Raw genomic sequence first — 21,559 nt, 5'->3', positions numbered from 1 at the left:
TCGCCTCCTCCGCGCGCCTGCGCCTAGGCACGCTCTGCGCAGGCGTATTTCCAACGCTTGGGAGGAGAGGGCGGGGTGTCGTTCCCTTTCGCTGATGCAAGAGTCTAGTGCGGTGGTAGGAGAGGTGTCGGCAGGAGCAGTGCTGCCACCGGGGCCTGGGGCTGACCCGTCCGACTTCCCGTCCGTGCCGAGCCCACTCGAGCCGCAGCCATGTCCGGGGACGAGGTGAGGGCCTGAGCCTGGCTGTAGGGCCAAGGACTGAGGCGGAGAGCCGAACCCACCCTGGTGTGGGAGACCGGGCCTGCGGCCTAGCGGCCGGCTGCCGCCATGTGGGGCAGCCGGGCCTAGGCGGCTGGGAGCGGTAGAGCTGGTGGGGACTTCAGGGCCGCGGGCCTGGCCGCGCCCGGCTCTCCTCCGGGCCACGCCGAGGCCTGCGACCTCCTGTGGCCGGCGTTTCCGGAATTGAGAGCTCGTTGAGTCGCCCTCCCAGAAGGGGGCTTGAATGCCGGGATAATGCCCCCAAAAGAACGGGATTTGGGCCGGCGACCCCTGCGTTCCTTTCGATTTGACAGTGCGGCTCTAACTCTCTTCACCAGGCGCCGGGAGTGCTGAGACGTGCCTTCCTCAGCTCCGGCGGAGCGCCTCGTTAAAAACTTTGCAGGCTGGCTTGTCCTGGTCGGTATCCACCCTTATCCTCATCCTGAGCATTATTTCTTACGACCGAGGGGTGAGGGAGATAGGACAGAGGAAAAGATCCTTCAGCCTCAGAAAGTGACTCACCTCGGAAAGTTTCAGGGCGGGGGACCCTGAGCCTTCCTGAACAGAGAGCTCACAGAGACCTGAGCGGGAAGATCGGGCTGCGACTGGCTGGATCTTTTTCCACCATCGTGCTTGTACCTCAGGAAATTTTCTCAAGTCCTTTTTAGACAGATTTGCTCAGTTTATGTAAAATCAAACGGTTTAAAATGAAATTTGATTTTAAATCCACGAGGCTTTCCCGAGCGTTGGTTTTTAGGTAGACCCTGAATGATGCTTAGAAGTTCCACAGTAGTGGAAGGGCCTGATCACAGGGTAAAGGGAGTGGTTAAGAAGGCGAGTACATGTGCTCACGGGAAGGACATTCTTCAATTTGGTTAGAGTTGAAATGGAGGTGGCGGCTAATAAATGGGAGGATTTTGAAGACCAAATTAAGGAATTTGGATTTTTTTCTGGAGGAGGAGATTCAAATCTCAACATTGAATTTTCGTAACAATGGTATAACATTGATATCATTTGTTATTATTCCCGTTTTAAAGATGAGAGAACTGAGGCTTAGAGAGTTGTATGATGCCCGTGATTAAAGATTAAGTGGCAGAGCCAGTAGTAGAATTCCAGATCTATGCAGTATTGCCTCCATCTAGGAAACCAGGAGGCCCTAGCTCTGTTCCGAGAGAAACCCAGAGTCTAAATGAAGTAGGTGGTTCTTGCTTAGGGGTCATGCTCTGACCTCGAAGACATTACTCTGGCTACTGTATTTCAAAATTTCCGAGAGTGGCAGTGTTTCGTGTTTGTTTTTTCTCTCCATTTTGTAAGCCTTTTTTTTTTTTTTTTAATTTTTATTTATTTATGATAGTCACACACACAGAGAGAGAGAGAGAGAGAGGCAGAGACACAGGCAGAGGGAGAAGCAGGCTCCATGCACCGGGAGCCCGACGTGGGATTCGATCCTGGGTCTCCAGGATTGCGCCCTGGGCCAAAGGCAGGCGCTAAACCGCTGCGCCACCCAGGGATCCCCCATTTTGTAAGCCTTTAACAGTGCCCATGTAATAGGTACTATTCTGTGTATAGGGTTTATGGTAAAGTACTCACAATTGTTGTAAGGGAGATTTACTAATAGTTACAGCGGTTAGAAAAAATAGGACCATTTCAACGTAGTGATTTGGGGAGCTGGAGGATTCAGTTTTAGCAGTGAGACCAGGTTTTGAAGGAAATGGAATGTGAATAAATTATTGAAGGTTGAACAAGATTTTGTCAAGCAAAAATGGCAGAACCAGCATTCCAACAGAGGGCTTTGAAAGCCAGTAAAGTATTAAGCAGCTTAGCACTTCACAGGTCTGTCAGTCCAACTTCATCTTACAGGCAGGAAACTAGCTGACTACTTTATAGACTTGTAAGAATCAAGTGAAAAGTTGTACGTGGAAATGATTTATAAACTGCCAAACTCTCCCCAAGAGTGGAAGTTCTAGGGATCCCTGGGTGGCGCAGCGGTTTGGCGCCTGCCTTTGGCCCAGGGTGCGATCTTGGAGACCCGGGATCGAATCCCACATCGGGCTCCCGGTGCATGGAGCCTGCTTCTCCCTCTGCCTGTGTCTCTGCCCCTCTCTCTCTGTGACTATCATAAATAAATTAAAAAAAAAAAAAAAAAAAGAGTGGAAGTTCTAGGCTAAGATAGAGGGTTAAGGAACCTACTGTTATTTTTTTCTATTTTCTTCACATTTCCTTTTTTCTTGAAATACTTCATTGGTGTGTAGTTGACATAAAATAAATTGCATGCATTTCTTTTTAAACCTGGTAATTAAGCCAGAAACTCACCAAAATATAACTTTCTTTAAACTAGTGGAATCATGACCTTTAAAAAGCAGTGTTCTCGAATTATGGAAAAATTCCCTAATCTGCAGGCATTCATTATTTTTCAGACCATTTTAAGTGCTGTCAATAGCTAAGATTACTGCTCATTACCAGGCCCCATTTATTTACAAGGTGTCAGAACCATTAGGTTTTCACGCAACATGGTAGGATGTTTTACAAAAGAATCTTTAAAAAAAGTTTTTTTTTTCTGATTAAAAATGGAATGTGTGTTGTACAAAGTTTACATAACAGAGTAATACAAAAAGAAATAAAAATCTCCCAGGATCCCATCACCCAGAGATGGCCATATTTAGCATTTGTTCTCACCTTGCTTCTGTAGGTTCTTTTTTAACTAACACTTGCCTCCTGGGTGTGGTGTGGCCATAAAGTTACCATCTAGGGTAAATTTTGATGGAGGAGAATAGGTTACTACTTTCATGAAGCATTTTGGCATTCTCCAACCCAACCCAACCTGGGAAGTGGAAAGTGGAAAACTGTTTTTGAAAGCTTTGTTGTGGGTTTAGAAAAGAAAAAATAGCTTAAGAGATTCAGTGGTTTTTCATAAATGTGCTGTCAGCAACTGACATAAAATGTCATAAACAATGTCATAAAACATTTTGAATATAATAATTTGTAAATTGGGCATTTTAATTTTTACTCAGGACTGACCTGGCCTTTATTTTGGGGGGAGTCCTACTTTGGGATCCCTGGTTTCCTTATTTTTAGATTCTACTTTGGTACGTGGTGTGAGTGTATGAGGCAATGACTTTGTCTTAAGTACCCAGACACAGTAATTGAGAGAGATGTTAATTATTTCAGTGTATAATTCTTGCGTGTTTATTACTCTTACAAGGCTACAACCAGACTCTTTCCCTGTAGACTTAAGTACAAATGGTTTTTCAGAGGATAAGAAGACAGTTGTGAGGCTGTCCTCTGATTTGAGAATCCCTCCTATCTTTGGTCTGTCTTGCTGAACAAAAGTCAAAAGATAATTAATATTCCAGAGAACTTGATACTTGAAAAAAAATTCAATAAATTTTAAGTCCTGCCAGACAACCAGATTTCTAGTGCCTAGTGTGCTTTCTCTGTCCTTTTGCCAAATCTCCATATTTCAGAAATGAGGATAAACTAGATAACATCCCTGAAATAGATTGTAACATTCCATGTACAGTGACCCAAGACCCAGTAGGTTAGCAGTGGGGAACTTCCTCCTGTCTTTTATCCTCTTTATTTTTTTATATACTCTTTAAGTTTGCTCAGTAATGTTCTTCAGACTGACTGCATTTCAGAATTATTCATTTGATATGCAATTAAATTTATGTTAAGGTAGGAGAGGAAATCTTTGAAATGAGGCTATATCAATTTCCAGTATGTCTTGCAGATCCTTTATTGGGTGAGAATGATAACTACCCTACTTGATTACAGACCCTACTTGATTACAGTTTGGTTTCAGTGTAGCTCAATTTCTCTAATGTACTTGAGTCATAAAGAAATTTAAGTTAATTAGAATCAATTTGGGGAATTTTTTTTAGAGTTTCATATGTCTTGGAAATTTGATCACCCTGATTTAATGAAATTTCAGTGATAGGAATGAAGAGATACCATGCTTTGTGAACTATAAAGCATTATATAAATCATAATAATTGCTAACATTTATTGAGTACTTTTGTGTCAGGTGCTGTGCCAAGTGTTTTATATTTAATCACTCATTTAATCCCAGTAACCCTGTGAGGTTGGTTTTTGGTTCTGCTGCTGCTATCTTTTTTACACATCAGGCATGCAGAAGGCAAGAGCTTATCTGGAGTAACGCAAGTAAGTGCCAGAGTCAGGATTTGAATTCAGTCAGTTGGGCTCGAGACCTGTGCTTTTAAGTACTTCTCTGCCACAGCAGACCATTGGACAAAATGCTAAGTTTAAGCGTGGTAGAATTTGGACAAAGATTGGTAAGGGGCTTAGAGAAAAATACTTGGGATTTGAATCCAATTCTATTTAAAAAGACCTCTTTCCATTCTACCAGGAATCTACCCTATATGTTGTTAAACTGTTGTGTCTGAATTAACAATCTTTATTTTTTTCCAAGTGATCAGTGTATACAAGTTGTCTAAAACAAGTTATAAGTTGGTTTTTCATTTATTCTCTAGAGGATGTCTCTAGTGGACGTTAGATTTAAAATAACTAAGAAAACTTTTGGGCAGCCCTGGTGGCCCAGCAGTTTAGTGCCACCTTCAGCCCGGGGTGTGATCCTGGAGACCTGGGATCGAGTCCCACGTCAGGCTCCCTGCACGGAGCCTGCTTCTCCCTCTGCCTTTCTCTATTTCTCCCTCTCTCTCTATCATGAATAAATAAATAAAATCTTTTTTAAAAATTTAAAAAAATAAAATAAGAAAACTTTTAATGTTCCCAAAACAAAAAGCAAAGGAAAAGGTTGTATGGAAGTTTCTCTTACTCGGAGATTTGCTATAGGAAGGATTGCTGATGGATTTTCTTAAAGACTTATCTGAACTTCAGGGGGTGGCCAAGAGAAGTTTTTGTTTCTGTTTTAATTTTTTATCAGGTCAAGTCTCCTGGCATAGCAACCCCAAGTTACCAGCCTTAAATAAAACGTGTAACCTGGGCAGCCCTGGTGGCGCAGCGGTTTAGCGCCGCCTGCAGCCCAGGGCGTGATCCTGGAGACCCTGGATCGAGTCCCGCATCAGGCTCTCTGCGTGGAGCCTGCTTCTCCCTCTGCCTGTGTCTCTGCCTCTGTGTGTGTGTGTGTCTCTATGAATAAATAAATAAAATCTTTAAACAAAAAAAAAAAAGTGTAACCTGCCAAAGCATTGGTTTTTTTCATCCATAAAGTGGGGGACATGGTGTAAGGTATTGCTAAGGTCCCTTCCCAGGTTCCATGATGCATTTATAAAGTCTCCAAATTTGCTCATGAAATTTAAAAGTGAAGTTGCTGTATCTCGTGAGAACTTACAAATTTAAAGGCATGTGCATGTTTCCAAACCACACCCATCTTCCCCGTCCCTTTAATAATATAAGGAAGTTTGTTGGATGGCCTTTGTGTGTGTGTGTGTGTGTGTGTGTGTGTGTGTGTGTGTGTGTGTAAGATCCTCTTAAGGGACTTCAGTGCATCATACACTTTTACTTTCAAATGTATACTTTTTGAGGATACAACATATTTGGAATATGAATATCTTTAAAAACAATTACTTGGTTCCTTTTTGTTTTTTATTGTCCTTTAAACAGATGATTTTTGATCCTACTATGAGCAAGAAGAAAAAGAAGAAGAAGAAGCCTTTTATGTTAGATGAGGAAGGGGATGCCCAGACGGAAGAAACCCAGCCCTCAGAAACAAAAGAAGTAGAACCAGAGCCAACTGAGGACAAAGATGTAGAAGCTGATGAAGAGGACAGTAGGAAAAAGGGTGAGTTGTAGATACGGAAGAGTCACTGTTGTCCTGTGAGACCTGGTTCTCTTCCATGAGGGTTTTGGATTTTGTGCATACAGTGACCTCTCAGCCTGGTAAGTGAAGTTGAGGCTATTAACAGGCTGTGTGCATTGGATCTTGCCAGATTTATGATAGACTTATTCCAGAGAAATTCCTCCCAAATCCACAAGTTGCAGAGATGACCAAACCTCATCATTCCTGGCCTGGTTATTCCAGTTTGACCTGTCAGATCTCTTCTCTAGTTTTAATTGTGGTTGTATTTGAGTGTAAGCAGAAAGACATAGGAGCAAAATAGGCAGTTTTATGTCTTAGCAAATCTGAAAATCTGTAATAAAAGTGATTAAAATTAGAGCCTAAAATGTTTGGATTTAGACACCAGCATTAGTATTCCGTCTTGTGCTCTAACATAGACACCATTTGATTACTAGAAGTAAATAATTTAGTAAATATTATTTATGTCTGTTGAACATAAGACACTGCTGGTGATAGGGAGAACTGACATTGAGCATCTACCATACGCTAAACGTCTTGTACATGTTAAACTTGAAAAGTAAATTATTATTGTAATAAGATAAGTTGAATTCATAAATAGCTCCTTGAAAAACATTGTAGCAGAAGGATCCTAAAATATCCCTAGTGTACAATAGGGCAGGACAAATGGAGGACTTAACTGAATAAACCCATTATTACTAATGGTGGATAAAGTTCCAAATTGTAGGCTTATTTTAACAAATGTCATATACTTTAATAAGGCCTTTTTTTTTTTTTTTAAGATTTGTTTATTTATTTATTCGGAGAGAGAGAGAGAAGCAGAGGACACAGGCAGAGGGAGAAGCAGGCTCCATGCAGGGAGCCTGATGTGGGACTCGATCCAGGGTCTCCAGGATCATACCCCCGGCTGCAGGCGGCGCTAAACCGCTGCACCACCGGGGCTGCCCTAATAAGGCCTTTTGTCGATTGAATGATTTTAGTAACACTGAGCTAAACATTAAGTTTTAGATGAAAAAAGTATAGCGCTTTAGTAGCCAGTAGGGAGATAGACAAGCCAGTAAATACCTCTATTGGAGTAACAGAGGTTATATCAAGATACTTGGGGGCACCTAACCTAGTTGGAGGATAAGCTTAGAAAAGGCTTCTTGTAGAAGTTACTTCTAACCAAGATCCAGTGAGCTGAAGATACGAGCCATCCGAGAAGGCCCATGGGAGGCTTAGGTAAGAGACCACACATACTACACTAAGAAGTGGAAGTATTTTAGTTGGACTGGAACCAGGAATTAGAGTTGGTAGATGAGAAGGTAGACAGAAATGGAGAGATAAAACTAGAGAGCCTTGGAAATTGTGTTAGAACTCTTAAGTTTGCATGGGAACAGTGAGGCATGGTATGGTCAGATTACTAAATAAATATTCCCAACATGTTCCCCTAACCAGGTTTTTCCTGTGAAGCCTTGACTTGGCCTGCCATCGTGTTCTTCAGAACCGTATAACCAAAAAAAAAAAAAAAGAACCGTATAACCTTGGGTTGTAGAGAGACCACTGTACTGATTTCCAAACTCTATTCTGATGACTTGACTAATTAATAGCTGAATTGTTGGTTTAACTCGATGCGATGCTGTACCTTCTGCTAGTTGTTAATTTTTATTCTTAACTATCTTTTTAGATGCTTCTGATGATTTAGATGACTTGAACTTCTTTAATCAGAAGAAAAAGAAGAAAAAAACAAAAAAGATATTTGATATTGATGAAGCTGAAGAAGGTGTAAAGGTAGTATTGCTTTCTTATTGAAGGTAAAATTTGACCTCTTGAAAGGTTGCTAATGGCTGATGTTTCTCTTTGTGTCTTGTCTCTTAACAGTTTTGCTTTTGTTATTGAGTACTTGATCGGGGTTAAGATCGTTTTCTTGGGATTGTGTCTGACTAGGTGTCTTAAAGGGATTATGGTTTAAAGGAATATAAATGAGATTTTACACATTGTATTGCATGCCATTATGATGATGTTGCTGGTCATTAACCACACTCAGATTGGGTGAGGAGAGATATAGTCTATAAGTGAGAAATCCTCTGGAGCATATATTCTTACAGTTTCTTCTGTTAAAATTTTGGTAGTATGTTGAAGGTATACAAACTTATGCGTGTTCCTCTGAGCAGCAAAAAATGAACCCCAGCTTATGATGGTTTGTGGCTGATGATTTTTTGGCTTGTAGAACGGGAGCACGTAGGCTGGTTTTATGGGGTTCTCTGGTCTTTTAGGGACATGAAGCCCTGCAATTGTCCTGTTACTGGATCAGTTTCCTATATAAATATCTCAAAATTCTTTTGAACAAGGATAGGTAACTAGATGGTAGGTGGGTAAATAGGATGGATCAAGAAGGAGCTAAAGTCTGTTATTGCCTTACTTAGAGCTACTATTTTAAAAACTCTGCCCAGTAATCTTGAGCAGAGCCCACACATCTATTTTTAAAATCCAGGATAGGGGCACCCCAGGTGGCTCAGCCGTTTAGTGCCTGCCTTCGGCCTAGGGCATGATCCTGGAGACCCAGGATCGAGTCCCATGTTGGGCTGCCTGCATGGAGCCTGCCTCTCCCTCTGCCTGTGTCTCTGCCCCCCCCCCCCCACTCTCTCACTCTCTCTCTCTCTCTCTCTCTGTGTGTGTGTGTCTGTGTCTCTCATGAATGAATAAATAAAATCTTAAAAAAAATAAAATCCAGGATAATAGCAATTTTATGTGTATACAAGTGGAAAGGAGTAAGCATGAGAACATACATAGTTCATACTTAGTATGTACTTAGTATCCCATTTTATGCCCTCTACCCCAGTTTTTCTTTGATAAATAATTTGCTCAAACTCCAGTAAATAAGGTGTATCGCACATGTAACAGGAAATGTATATAGTAATTCATTCAGTTTTGGAAACAATGTCATAATGTTGATAACTTGGTTAATTCAGCAGATATGTATTGATAATTGCAGTGAGTCAGGCATTGTGTGTTAATTGCTAAGGTACTGAAATGAATGAGATGTTTTTCCTGTTTTCAGAGATTATTTTAGTTCAGGTATAATTTAGAGTCCTTTAGAAGAAAATGATTTTACCTGGATTTATCTTACTCTCTCCCTGTTTGGAGATTCTCTTCTCTTCCTACTATTGTAAGGAAATTGAGAAAGACATGTTCAGATTATACTGAATAAATGAGGTTTAAATATCCTGGGTAACAACGTGACGTATCAGAGATACTCTACACAAGGTCTTGGTTAGCAAGGTTTTATTGGTCAGTTCTTCTAGTAGCTTTTGTCAAAGTGTCACTTATAAGCTCTGCTCTTAGAAGTGCTTACTTTTTTCTCTGCTATTGAAGTCATAACATAAGAGCTTGTACCACAGACTAAGTTAATACCTGCTTTCTTGTTTATGTGTTATCCAGCTAATACACAAGTTGATTGGTTTCTGATGGCCAAATGTGGCATTGGCCACATAGCTGGATTTGGGATCTCAAGGCTGAGCGTCATTTACTCCTAGCTTATTCCAGTTTTCCTGCTAAGATTTATGAATTTACAGAGTAAGTCAGGATTTCTCTGCATGTCCATAGGCACGCAAAAACAGATGTTGATAGGTAATAGTGACTTCAGGGTGGGAAAGAATGGAGAAATTAGAAGACTGGAGACTGAGACTGGACCTTTCTGATCTTCTGGGGTGTGTATGAATCATTTTAATACCCTATTTACATCCATAACTATAGCAACTAATCTTGAGATCAAGCTTTACCTTGTCTCCATCTGTTCATCAGATGATTGTAATTCTCTGGGTTCTACCTTTTCCCTCTTCTGTGACATCATCTATTGAAATTATGCCCAAAGACCTCTTCACAGTCTGGTGCCAGGCTGACTGGTACAATAAAAAATAAATATTTGGTCTTTGTCCCCAGTTCCTGGCACACAGCTCCTAAAACCCTTGGCATCTTGAGTGATAAAAGTGCCTTTTGAGATGACTAGTGGCTGGGAGCTCTTGGATAGCTGGCTTCAGGGTGGGAGTTGTTTGTCAGAAAGATCAAGCCGTGATTAGAGGATTGGAACTTTCACGTATGCACTCCTCCAGGGAAAGGGACTGGAGATTGGGTTCAGTCACCAATGGGCAATGATTTAATTAATCATGCCTACCTAATGAAACCTTCATCAAAATCCTCCAACAATGAGGGTTAGAGAGCTTCAGGGTTAGTGAACACATTGGGTTGTTGGGAGAGTGGTATAACCAGAGAGAGAAGCCTTTGCACCTGCCTCCCTCTCTTTTCTTCTGTGCATCTTTTCCATTTGGCTGTTACTGAATTGCATCCTTTATAATAAACTGGTAATAGTTAGGTAAAGTGCTTTTCCAAGTCTCAGGCGTTCTAGCAGATTATTAAATGACGGCAGAGGTGGGAGGGGTGTTCTGAATTTGTAGTCAAGTAAGACTAAGTATGGGTAAAACATGGAGACCCTGTACTTGCATTGACCCCTAAAGAAGGACAGTCTTATGGGACTGAGCCATTAAACCGGTGGTCTGTCACTGAGCCCGGGTAGTGTCAGAATTGAGTTGAATTGTAAGCCACCTAGTTAGTATGAGAATTGGACAATAGCTTTGGAAAAATACCACGTATTTGGTGTCAGGAAGAAAAAAAACGTTTCCATTTATTGCATCAGAATACTTAGAAACGTCCTTAAAATATTCCCGAATCCTGTTCCTGCTAAAAATTGTCAATCAGAAGATAAAGGAATCTTTTTTTTAAAAAACTTTATTTTAGAGAAAGAGCACCTACACGAGCAGGAGAGACAGGGAGAGGAAGAGAGAATCTCAAGCAGACACTGCACTGAGTGCAGAGCCCAACGCAGGGCTTAATCTCATGACCCCAGGGTCACAACCTGAGCCAAACCAAGAGTCAGATGCTCACCCAGGTGCCCCAATATGGGAATCTTTTAAAGATTCCCAGGTGATTTTGACCAGTGGCTTGGTCTGGAAACATGGGCAATAACTATAAGATCTCAAGGTTGATGGATTCAAGAAAGGAAAAGATGACACAAAAGTGTCCCAAAGAGGGGTACCTGGCTGGCTCAGTCAGAACACGTGACTCGGTCTCAGAGTTGTGAGTTCAAGCCCCATGTTGGGCATGGAGCCTACTTAAAAAAAAGTGTCTTAAAGAATTTCTAGTTTAGTTTTTAAATTTTATTTTAATTTATTTATTTATTCATGAATGGCAGAGAGAGAGAGGCGGAGACACAGGCAGAGGGAGAAGCAGGCTCCATGCAGGGAGCCCAATGTGGGACTGATCCCAGATCCCGGGATCACCACCTGAGCTGAAGGCAGATGCCCAACCGCTAAGCCACCGAGGAGCGCCCCAAGAATTTCTAGTTTAAATGACAGACTTGGTGCACCTGGGTGGCTCAACTGGGTAAGTATCTGCCTTCGTTCTCCTTCTCCCTCTGTCACTCCTCCTGCTTGTGCTCTCTCTCTCTCTCACACTGTCTCTCAAATAAAATCTTTAAGAAGGAGGGGGTGCTGGGGTGGCTCATTCGATTAAGTGCCTGCCTTCCACTCAGGTCATGATCTCCGGGTCCTGGGATCGAGTCCTGAGTCAGGCTCCTTGCTCAGTGAGAAGTCTGCTTCTTCCTCTCCCTCTGGTGTTCCCCCTGCTTGTGCTCTCTCTCTGTCTCATAAATAAATAAAATCTTTGAAAAAAATGACTTTATTTTTAAAAAATTTTAAAGATTTTATTTTACTTGAGAGACAGAGAATGGAGGAAGTAGGAGAAGCAGACTCCCTGCTGAGCAGGGAGCCTGACATGGGGCTCAATCCCAGGACCCTGAGAATCATGACTTGAGCCGAAGGCAGACCCTTGACCAACTGAGCCACCCAGGTACCCCTATTTATTTATTTTTTGAAAATATTTATTTATGTGAGAGAGAGAGGGCATGAACAGGGGGAGGGGCAGAAGGAAAGGGACAAGCAGACTCCCCCCACCCCAGCACAGAGCCTGATGTGGGGCTTGATACTGGGACCCCAAGATCATCATCTAAGCCAAAGTCAGACACTTAACTGAGCCACGTGCTCCTAAATGACAGACTTTCTGAGCCAGTTTGGTTCTCCTGTGAGAGACACTGCTGATCTATAATTGTGAATATGTTTTCCTCCAAAATTATGTCAGCCCGTATCATTTAAAACATAGTTGTAGTATCAAAATGTTGATTCTTATCTCAATTTTTTAGGATCTTAAGATCGAAAGTGATATCCAAGAACCAGCTGAACCAGAGGATGACCTTGACATTATGCTTGGCAATAAAAAGAAGAAAAAGAAGAACGTTAAGTTCCCAGATGAGGATGAAATACTAGAGAAAGATGAAGGTAATATGGGGGCTCATCAGCTCATTTCTAGGTTACTCAAGACTTTGGCCTAGTCTCTTTGAACAGGCTCCTTTCTTATTTTTTCCTTCTTATTTTTACTGCCTGATAATGGAAGCTGAAAGGAAAAGGTATCTAATTTGATAATGACAGTTCAAAATTTCATGGAGGAAGAATTTGGCAATCATGATTACACTAAAAACATGCTAATTAAGGCTGTTGGGGAAATTACTGTAACTGGATTTTAAAGTTTAAATTTTTTTTTTTTTTTTTTTTTTTGTTAAAAGTGCTGTTTTATTAGCTCTGAGTTAGAAAACTAGTGTAATCAACAGATGGATTTTTATGGATATTGATGTTTAAGTGCTTCAGAATAGCTGGGCTTTTTTCCGCTAATTATGTTAAACATTATGTTACCTTGTGTTTCTTAAATCAAGAAATAACTCAGTGTATCTGTTATCACAAATTCCTAGAGAGGTCTCTGTTAAGGGTTATTTATGAAAGTTGTAACATCCCTGTCTTGAGGCAGTAACAGGTTGTGAGCCTTAATGCTATTATGCGAGAGGGACGACAGATGTCTTTGAAGCTTTCATTTCTTTAGATCTGCCTCCTCCCACTTTGTTACTGCCTACCCCTCATTCTTACAGTCTTTGTTATCTGTAGCTTTAGAAGATGAAGACAGCAAAAAAGATGATGGTATCTCATTCAGTAACCAGACAGGTCCTGCTTGGGCAGGCTCCGAAAGAGACTACACGTATGAGGAGGTAAGACAAATTCTGTTATGAAAAATGGCTAAGGTGTTCACTAGAATTCAAAGAAGAGCAAGATCTTTATGTATTTTTTATTTATTTTTTTTTTTTATTTTATTTTATTTTTTTTTATGTATTTTTTAAAATATTTACTTATTAGAGTGGGTACACGGTGTAGGGGAGGAGCAGAGGGAAAGAGAATCTCAAGCAGACTCCCTGTTGAGTGCAGAACCTGACACAGGGCTTGATCTCATGACCCTGAGATTATGACCTGAGCTTGAAATCAAGAGTCAGATGCTTAACCAACCGAGCCACCCAGACACCCCTGAAAAGCATGATCTTTATACTGAATTGGAAGGGCCATTAAAGAACAAATAGTGAAACAGACCCAGAGAGGTAACATAATCAGTGCACAGTATTGCCTGATACCCCTAAGTGGGGCAGCCTGCCCAGAGTTTAGCAGTCATTATGGTATTCAGTATTCCATCTGAGTCGATGATCTTCTGAGGACCTGGAGCCTCTTTGAATTGGGAGAGCAATAGAGGAAGGGAGCAACTAATTTAGGGCCAGAGTAAGTCAAGTTAGTTTGGGCTGTCCTGAGTCTTACTTTTCCACGTATCATATACTTTCCCATAGAAACAGCAAAATTAGTAGAGCTCATTCATTCATTCATTCATTGAACTTTGAACTGGGTATCTGTGAGTATCCATAATGGATCAGATCCTGGTTGAGGATTGAGTCCTGCTCTTAAGGTGCTGCCAGAACATACAATGATCGGTGTGTGTGTGTTTAGTAAAAAGTATATACATGCTGCTGAAGTGATTACTGCTTAGTAAAATATTATGTTTGCTTTGCTTGAAGGTAAAACAGAGTGACTCAAGTAGGAACTTTATACTCCTATTAATAAGAATGTATGTGAATATCAATTGTTTTTCTATAGCTACTGAATCGAGTGTTCAACATTATGAGGGAAAAGAATCCAGATATGGTTGCTGGAGAAAAAAGGAAATTTGTCATGAAACCTCCACAGGTTGTCCGAGTAGGAACAAAGAAAACTTCTTTTGTCAACTTTACAGATATCTGTAAACTGTAAGTTGGTTAATGGAGAATCCTCCACCCCAAATACCAGATTGTCAGTGCAGTATATGTGAAATGTCCTTATTGTGCACTTTGTTGCAGGTAGAAAGAAAGAATACACAAGTGGCAGGGTTGGTTTGAGTGAGGTTGTAGTTCAAGTATGTCAGTTCTTTCTATTCGTAGGTCTTAGGGCTTGTTTTATCAGGCATCCAGAGGTGAGAGAAGCCAACTCATGCTGACCCATGAGAGTGGATCCTAACCAGATGGAGTGAAGAGGGAGGAGGTTGAATGCAGTCCTCAGACAGGAGCCTAGAGAGCCTGGGGAGGTGGAAAAGCTCATCAGGCTGCGGTGGGCCTGCCAAACAAGTGCAAAAGGGAGCTCCAGGAAAGCAGCTGAATTTGGTGTGCCTCTTCCTTGGATGCTCATTGCCAAGACATGATCGATGAGATTTCAGCTTTCTTAATGACCATCACATTCCATGTGTATCTTACTCCTAGGTCACTCTCTAGGCCTGGCACTTCTCACAGCTCAGCTGCATCTTTTCTGACAGGCTCTTTAAGGCAACTGACCTTCTCTCTCTACTGTTTGTTACTCAGTTTCATAAATGATAACATGCTTATTGCAGATAAAAGGCAAGACATTGATGAATAAAGAAGAGTAATCACTAAAAATTCAGCCACCTTGAGATAATCACTTTTTCATTTTAGGCATTACTTAAAATGTTTTAGATTTTTTGGCTGATGACAACAGTAGTATATTCTTATTTTAGAAAAACTAGAAAATAGACATGTTAAAGAAAATGAAAGCTCTGTAAGTCCACATTCTTATCATAGTTTAATACTTTTATGTTTAGGTAGTTTTATGCATGTAGATATTTGTAAATAAATTGGAATCATACTGGTTTTTAATCTGATTTTTTCGATATATCACAAAACTTTTTCCCATGTCATTAAATAGTCTTCATAAATGTTTTTAGTAGCAACACAACATACTCTAACAGTTCCTTAGTTCGATATAGTTGCTTTCGTGTTTTCATGATTAGTGCCAGAGCTTCAGAAAACATCCTGATATATGTATCTTGACAGTAACTCAGAATAGAGCCTTAGGGCAAAAATTCCCAGGATGGAATTGCTGAGTTAAAAGGAATGGGTTATTTTTGTGGCAAACTGCTTTCCAACAAACTTGTACCAATTTATACTCCCACTAGCAATGTAGGAGCTTACCTGTTCTATTATATTTTCACCAATCCTCACTCACTACACTTTGGGAAAGAATAACTTTAAGATTGTAATAGTAGTACCTAGTTATTAGAACAAGTTCAAACAATGCCAAGTGATTAGAATTTTTTTTTTAAAAGATTTATTAGCAAGCACAAGCTTGGGGGAGGAGTAGAGGGAGGGGGGAAGCAGACTCCCTGACAATACCAGGCTTGATCCAGGACCCTGAGATCATGACCAGAGCCAAAAGCAAGAGTCAGGTGCTTAACCAACTAAGCCACCCAAGCACCCCCCATGTGGATAGAATTCAAAAGTGAAAATACTGGGATGCCTGGGTGGTTCGGTGGTTAAGCATCTGCCTTTGGCCCAGGTTGTGATCCCGAAGATCTGGGATCGAGTCCTGCATCAGGCTCCCCACAGGGAGCCTGCTTCTCCCTCTGCCTATGTCCCTGCCTCTCTCTGTGTCTCTCATGAATAAATCAATCTTTTCTTTAAAAAAAAAAAAAGTTGAAAATAATGAATGGTATTGCTTTGTATTTGTTTTTTCCTGTGTACTTTTTTTGTGTGTGTATATAGAGACCTGCCTTTTTCTAAAAGCAGGATAGACTGGATAACTGTTTCCCAGTTGGTGAATATTTAAGCTGTTTGCAATTTTCCTGCTCTTGTACTACCATGAAGTATTTCTCTATTGTTCCTTTTTGTTAATGAAAATTTTCAAAAGGGAAATCTGTAGGGATTAGAATAAATAGCTAAATGTCCCATTGCCTAGGTTTGGTGTGTTTTGACCTTTTGACAAATATGCTTCAGCTATCTTTCTTCTTTAAAGAGAGTTTTATAGTTACAATCAAGGACATCCATGTATCTCTTTCTGATCCCTTCACCACCGTCCTTGTCAGAAAAAGAGGGGAACCTCTAAGGTTGGTGTTTACCTTTTCTGAACATGTTTCTAGATACTTATACATATGTATTTATAAATAATGTGTTGCTTTATAGGCTTTAAAATTTAAATAAATGGTATCTGTATATCTTTATTTCAGGGTTTGATGAACTAGGCACTAAAATTCACCAAATAGTTGAGTAATTACAGATAAAAACAGTGAACAGGATTTTTTTGACATTTGGTGAGATATCTAATGAAGGATAAAGTTTATATATTCCACTTTCTTTTCAGATTACATCGTCAGCCCAAACATCTTCTTGCATTTTTATTGGCTGAATTGGGTACAAGGTAAGAAACTATATTCACATTTATATAAAATTATATATAGTAGTACTGGATGTTTCAGAGGAACTTCTCATAACTTGAAAAGGATACATCACACCCTTAGAAAAAAATTCACATAATGATAACAGTAACTTTTTGGCCAGGGAGGGAAATCATTCCTGAGAGATTAGGTGCTAGGAATAGTGAACAGCATTGACAGTGGCTTGTCTAAATGCCTGCTGGTGTTCCTGTCATTAATTATAGAATTTTTGTGTCTTTTTATGGAGCAAATATTAGACTTTGGAGGAAACCATTTTCTTATGTCAGAATTTATCTTCTAAATTGTGAATAGGCTATCAAAGAAATAGGCTGAGTGACTCAGGAGAAAACATTGGAAACAGAGATTGATAATTATTTCCCTGTCTTCAGGGCTCACATGTTGAAGGCATTGAACCAGTCCATCCTCATTCAGGGAGACCAGTATCCCATGGAGCCCATTCCAATGAATATGGCCATAAGTACTAGGAATCCAGAAGTCCCTTTAAAAATAATGTAGACCTGGAGCATGATGATGATAACACATAATTAGTGCGTACTGTATGTCAGGTTCTGTGCCAAGCACTTTTTTGGGTACTATCTCAGTCTTTAAAATAGTTCTATGAGTTTTAAATAGAAATTAATACCACCCATCTAACAGGTTCATTGAGTTGTAGTTGGTCACATAAGCTAGTTAATAATATAGTCAAGATAGTAAACTTAGCTGCTTTTCTCTAGAGCTTGAGCTCTTAAAAGGCTTATAGAGATAACTAAGGTGTTCTGGTCTCTCCCTACTCAAGTCTACTTAAAACTCAGTTTGTTGGAATTGGCTACACTTGCTATGGGGTTAAGTAGTGATTTGACTAGTGGTAGATATGTAGGTTCTGTTGTAGAAGAATTGTTTTAAATGTAAATTATTTTTAACTTGCATTAACTGAAGGAATAAAAGCTAGCAGTGTCCTGCTTCTGAGAATAATTTAGTTTTTGTAGAGGTGGGGTATTATAATAGGTTGTGACCAGTGAACTTTATGGTCAGTGGGCTAAATATTATGGGGTTGTTGAGAAAATTCAATTTCTTTTGACAGTGAATGGAAAAAATTTCCTACATCAAGCATTGGAGTCACCGTAGCCTGGAGATTAAGGGTTACAGTCCATGGAGGATAATAAAGCCTTATAGTTAAAGGAGAATCACAGGAGAGGTTCTTAACAAAAGTCAGTTTTATAATGAGATACAAAACAAATATAAATTTAATGCTACCTGGATGAATTTTGTTGTTCAGTGTGATTTGTAACAAATGATAATGTGTAGCCCAGAGCTTTACCTTATCAAAAGTGCTTGTCAGCAGCTTCTTTTCAAAGTTTTTAAGCACCATTGATCAATATGTGACCTGGGATTTCATCTGTTCTTCTTTGTTGGTAATAGCTTTATAGGATAAATTCACACATTTAAATGTACAAATGGTTTTTAATACGTTGGCATAGTTGAACAACTACTACCACAACCCATTTTAGGATATTTTAATCAACCATGTGACTGAATCAAGACATTTGGTGCTTGGAATTTTTAGAGATACAGCTCCCTTCCTATTTTTATATTTATAGACCCCCTCCCCATACCTGCCTTGTACATGGTATACATTCAGGAGAAGTGTGTTTTTCCTTTGTTCAATGAATGAACCATCTCACAGTTAAGGAATCAATTTGTTTTAGACTTAATCATAAATCTGTCAGTGGAAACTTAATTGGTTGAAATTGGATTTAATGTTAGGAAATACGGGTAGGTTATCAGGCACCAACTACTTAAATTTTGAAAAAACAGGTAATATAGCACTACTCCTAGAACTTGTCCTATGCCATTGAATATATTTGAAATTTAAGTGTATAAAAGTCCTGGAATTTGGTTTTTTATAGGAAACAATAACAGAGATACTCTTTTTTTCTCATAGTGGTTCTATAGATGGTAATAATCAACTTGTAATCAAAGGAAGATTCCAACAGAAACAGATAGAAAATGTTTTGAGAAGATATATCAGTAAGTGTATAATTATGTTACATCACTCTAAAATGTTCTCAATGATACTGTAATATTTAGGGGGAGATCCAAAGGTTTTTAATGAAGCTAGAAAGGCTGGCCTTCAGAGTTGAGGGAAAATATGGGAGGATTGGACAGCAAGGGGACTCTTGGAAGCTGCTTAGGGGTAGAGAGAAGGGTTTGGATTTAAAGCCCAGCAGATCAAGCTGCTGGTTAGTTCTAGGCTGAAGGCCAAGTCAGGGAAATCTGTTTGCATTCAGGCCTTGCCTGCCTTTATCATCTTCCCAATCACTTAAAATTGACCAGTCTATTCCCAACTAGGAAAGTTAATGAGTTCTGAGTGGCTCTCCTGTAGAACCAGGAATGGCATCTGGCAAGCATCCCTGCCTCCAGGTTATCTGGAGTCTTTTTTCAACCCGTGGTTTAGTACGTAAAGCATTATAGCAAACAGTTTGTGTCTTTTTACCCCTAGAATATCTAAGTTAAGATAAAGCTTTTCCTGGTCTGGGTGCCAGACTGGGCTTGTGGAGTTCATTATAGAGGATGTTTTAGAGGGAAGAAACCTCTGGTGCACTGCAACCACCAGGTAATTCTGTATGTTTTCCTGCAGAGGAATACGTTACCTGTCATACGTGCCGATCACCGGACACAATCCTGCAAAAGGACACCCGACTCTATTTCTTACAGTGCGAAACTTGTCATTCTCGATGCTCTGTTGCCAGCATCAAAACCGGCTTCCAGGCTGTCACAGGCAAGCGAGCACAGCTCCGTGCCAAAGCTAACTAATTGGCTAACCACCACTGATTTTGCAAAGTGTGTTGTGGAGATTTGGCTGGACAGGTTTACCATCAGAGTGGATATACCACTGTATTAAAAACAAGATAGAAAAGCTGCCAGGTTCTTTGGCGTGTGGCTGGTTGGTCTGAAATCCTTGCAAGATGCTGATGCTCAAGCTGTTGACATACTCATTGCCTACTTTAACAACTGTCAGAAAAACATGATGGGGTAAGGCGGTGCTTTTTTAAAATCGTTCATAGACTTATGTAAAATGCAAGATAAATTAAAGTTATTATAACAGTGATTCTTTCAATTTGGTTTGTCCTTCAGTTTTCTATAAAAATTGTGCTTAATGAATTCAGGAAGAAGATTGTGCCTGGGCTCTGGCGAGGTCTCTTTATCCTCATCCTGAGAAACTGGACATTGGCAGGTTCAGCTGGGCAGCTATTTTTCTTCTCAGCTTCTCTTGATATAAAGTGTCACATAAGGGGGTGGTTAGAGCTTGAGATCTGGGAGGACAGCCTGTTTTCAGTGTCCAACAAACAACTGCATAGATTTGAATTCTTTTCATTATGTGAGGATTGTTGCTGCTACCTCACTGCCAAGTCCTCTAGCTGTTACCACGTGAAGGAATACAAGGTGCTAGGTACTCTCCCCTCCTCAGAATTTTCTTATTGGCCACTGATAAAATCTTAGAAACATAATAGCTTTTAAGTAAGTCTTATAACCAGCATTCAGAGAACTGAGTCTAAACTATGATGCTAGAGAAAGCAGTTCTTTTTCCCAACGTCTGTTCTGGATTTGATAAACACCCACTACAAATGTTTCTGTTTTCTATATTAAAAGTAGCTTTTCAGCGTGACCATGAGAAACCAAGAGGTGATGGTGCCTGTGGTACTCTTGGTGCCTCCAGTTCTGCCTCCTGAGGATTTGGCTGAAAGGTTATTTCTCCGCTCAGCACAGGGAGAAAGATCATTTCATGTGTCTGCTGTGATCTCCCTTGTACACACTTGAGGATAAGAGCGTAATGCTGTTCTCCTCGTGGTCTTGTGGCCCCAGGAGCAGTCAACTCAGCCCTGAATGTCTTACCATGTTGTTTTCAATCACTGTGACCCTTAATTTTTAAAGGACAGGCCTAGTGTAAAACACCTTGGCCATGAAGTGGTGGAGGGAGCAGAGTATTTCCTTGACCCAGTAGGGCCCAAGGTGACCACATTGGCTGAGCTGCCACCACTGCCCTGATGAGCTCAACTGTTTATGCTGCCATCTTCCTTCTTTTGTATCTACGCCCACACAGTTCTCAATGTCCAATGTTACTGCGTGAATAAAGCAAGGATTAGTGCCTCTTGTGTTATTAGTGCTCCATTGCTTTTGTGTGTATGTATGTGTTTCATTCGTTTCTTTTTAGTTTAGTGGGATTCCTTAGGGAAGACAGGATTTTACCATCACCTGTGTGACAGGTTGGCACACAGTTGCAGTTTCAACCCAATTTTAATTTCATTCTCAAAAAGTCCCTGGACCAGTAAAACCCTTTAAGACTGATTAAAATTGAATTCAAAACTTTGGGCTACCCTAAGTTACCCATTCACACAGTAGCATCAGCTTCATCCATCTCTACTACCTTACACCAACCAGCTCAGCTGCAGGGAACCTTCTAGAGGGTGACAAAGCAAAATGCAACTGAGGGTTTTTGATCAAGAGCCAGGTTTTGTTGTGAGAAGGGAACAAGAACACCATTTTCAAAGTGTGTATGAGGACAGTCTTGAGAAGTGTTCCTAATTATGTAAGGGAAAAAAGAAGGGTTCCATTGGTGGTTTAAAAAAAAAAAAGTTTGAGACTAAATAGGTTCCACGACCACCTATATTAAGCTTTTAGTAGGTTGATGTGCATGTTCATGAGCACTGAAATGTGCAGTTGTATCTCTAGTCTTCAGAAAACCCTCTTCTGGTCACATTGTGGCTTACTCCCACTTTTCCACCTGCCTACTACATGTAAAAGTTTCCCCTCCCAGCCCACCATAGTACTGGCACTGAGAAAAAAAGTTTTCATTCACTTATGCACCCCTAAGAA

The 21,559-nt window shown here is 40.3% G+C and overlaps 1 protein-coding gene across 2 annotated transcripts; it reads left to right on the top strand.

Moving 5' to 3' along the window:
* The first annotated feature begins 49 nt into the window (after positions 1-49).
* Positions 50-20,838, top strand: EIF2S2 (eukaryotic translation initiation factor 2 subunit beta). Of its 2 annotated transcripts, XM_038572036.1 has the most exons (9): positions 53-225; positions 5,842-6,019; positions 7,701-7,804; positions 12,267-12,402; positions 13,060-13,160; positions 14,086-14,234; positions 16,612-16,668; positions 18,627-18,712; positions 19,323-20,838. In XM_038572036.1, the coding sequence occupies exons 1-9, from the start codon at positions 211-213 to the stop codon at positions 19,496-19,498; spliced, it is 1,002 nt and encodes a 333-aa protein (XP_038427964.1). In that variant the 5' UTR covers positions 53-210; the 3' UTR covers positions 19,499-20,838. The 2 variants fall into 2 exon arrangements, with proteins under 2 accessions (XP_038427965.1, XP_038427964.1); XM_038572037.1 differs by lacking the exons at positions 18,627-18,712; positions 19,323-20,838 and adding an exon at positions 17,766-17,866 and having other exon boundaries at positions 50-225.
* The last annotated feature ends 721 nt before the right edge of the window (positions 20,839-21,559 follow it).

This window comes from Canis lupus, chromosome 24 (genome assembly GCF_011100685.1).
Source record: "Canis lupus familiaris isolate Mischka breed German Shepherd chromosome 24, alternate assembly UU_Cfam_GSD_1.0, whole genome shotgun sequence".
Taxonomy (NCBI): Eukaryota; Metazoa; Chordata; class Mammalia; order Carnivora; family Canidae; genus Canis; species Canis lupus.
The sequence above is the reverse complement of the archived record's forward strand: the minus strand, read 5'-3'. Positions and strand labels throughout refer to the sequence as shown.

What these genes read in the sequence shown, in the direction of transcription:
- EIF2S2 (XM_038572036.1), top strand. An exon ending in AGAGGACAGTAGGAAAAAGG is followed by an intron (nt 6,020 to 7,700) that starts GTGAGTTGTAGA and finishes CTATCTTTTTAG; the next exon opens with ATGCTTCTGATGATTTAGAT. An exon ending in AAGCTGAAGAAGGTGTAAAG is followed by an intron (nt 7,805 to 12,266) that starts GTAGTATTGCTT and finishes TCAATTTTTTAG; the next exon opens with GATCTTAAGATCGAAAGTGA.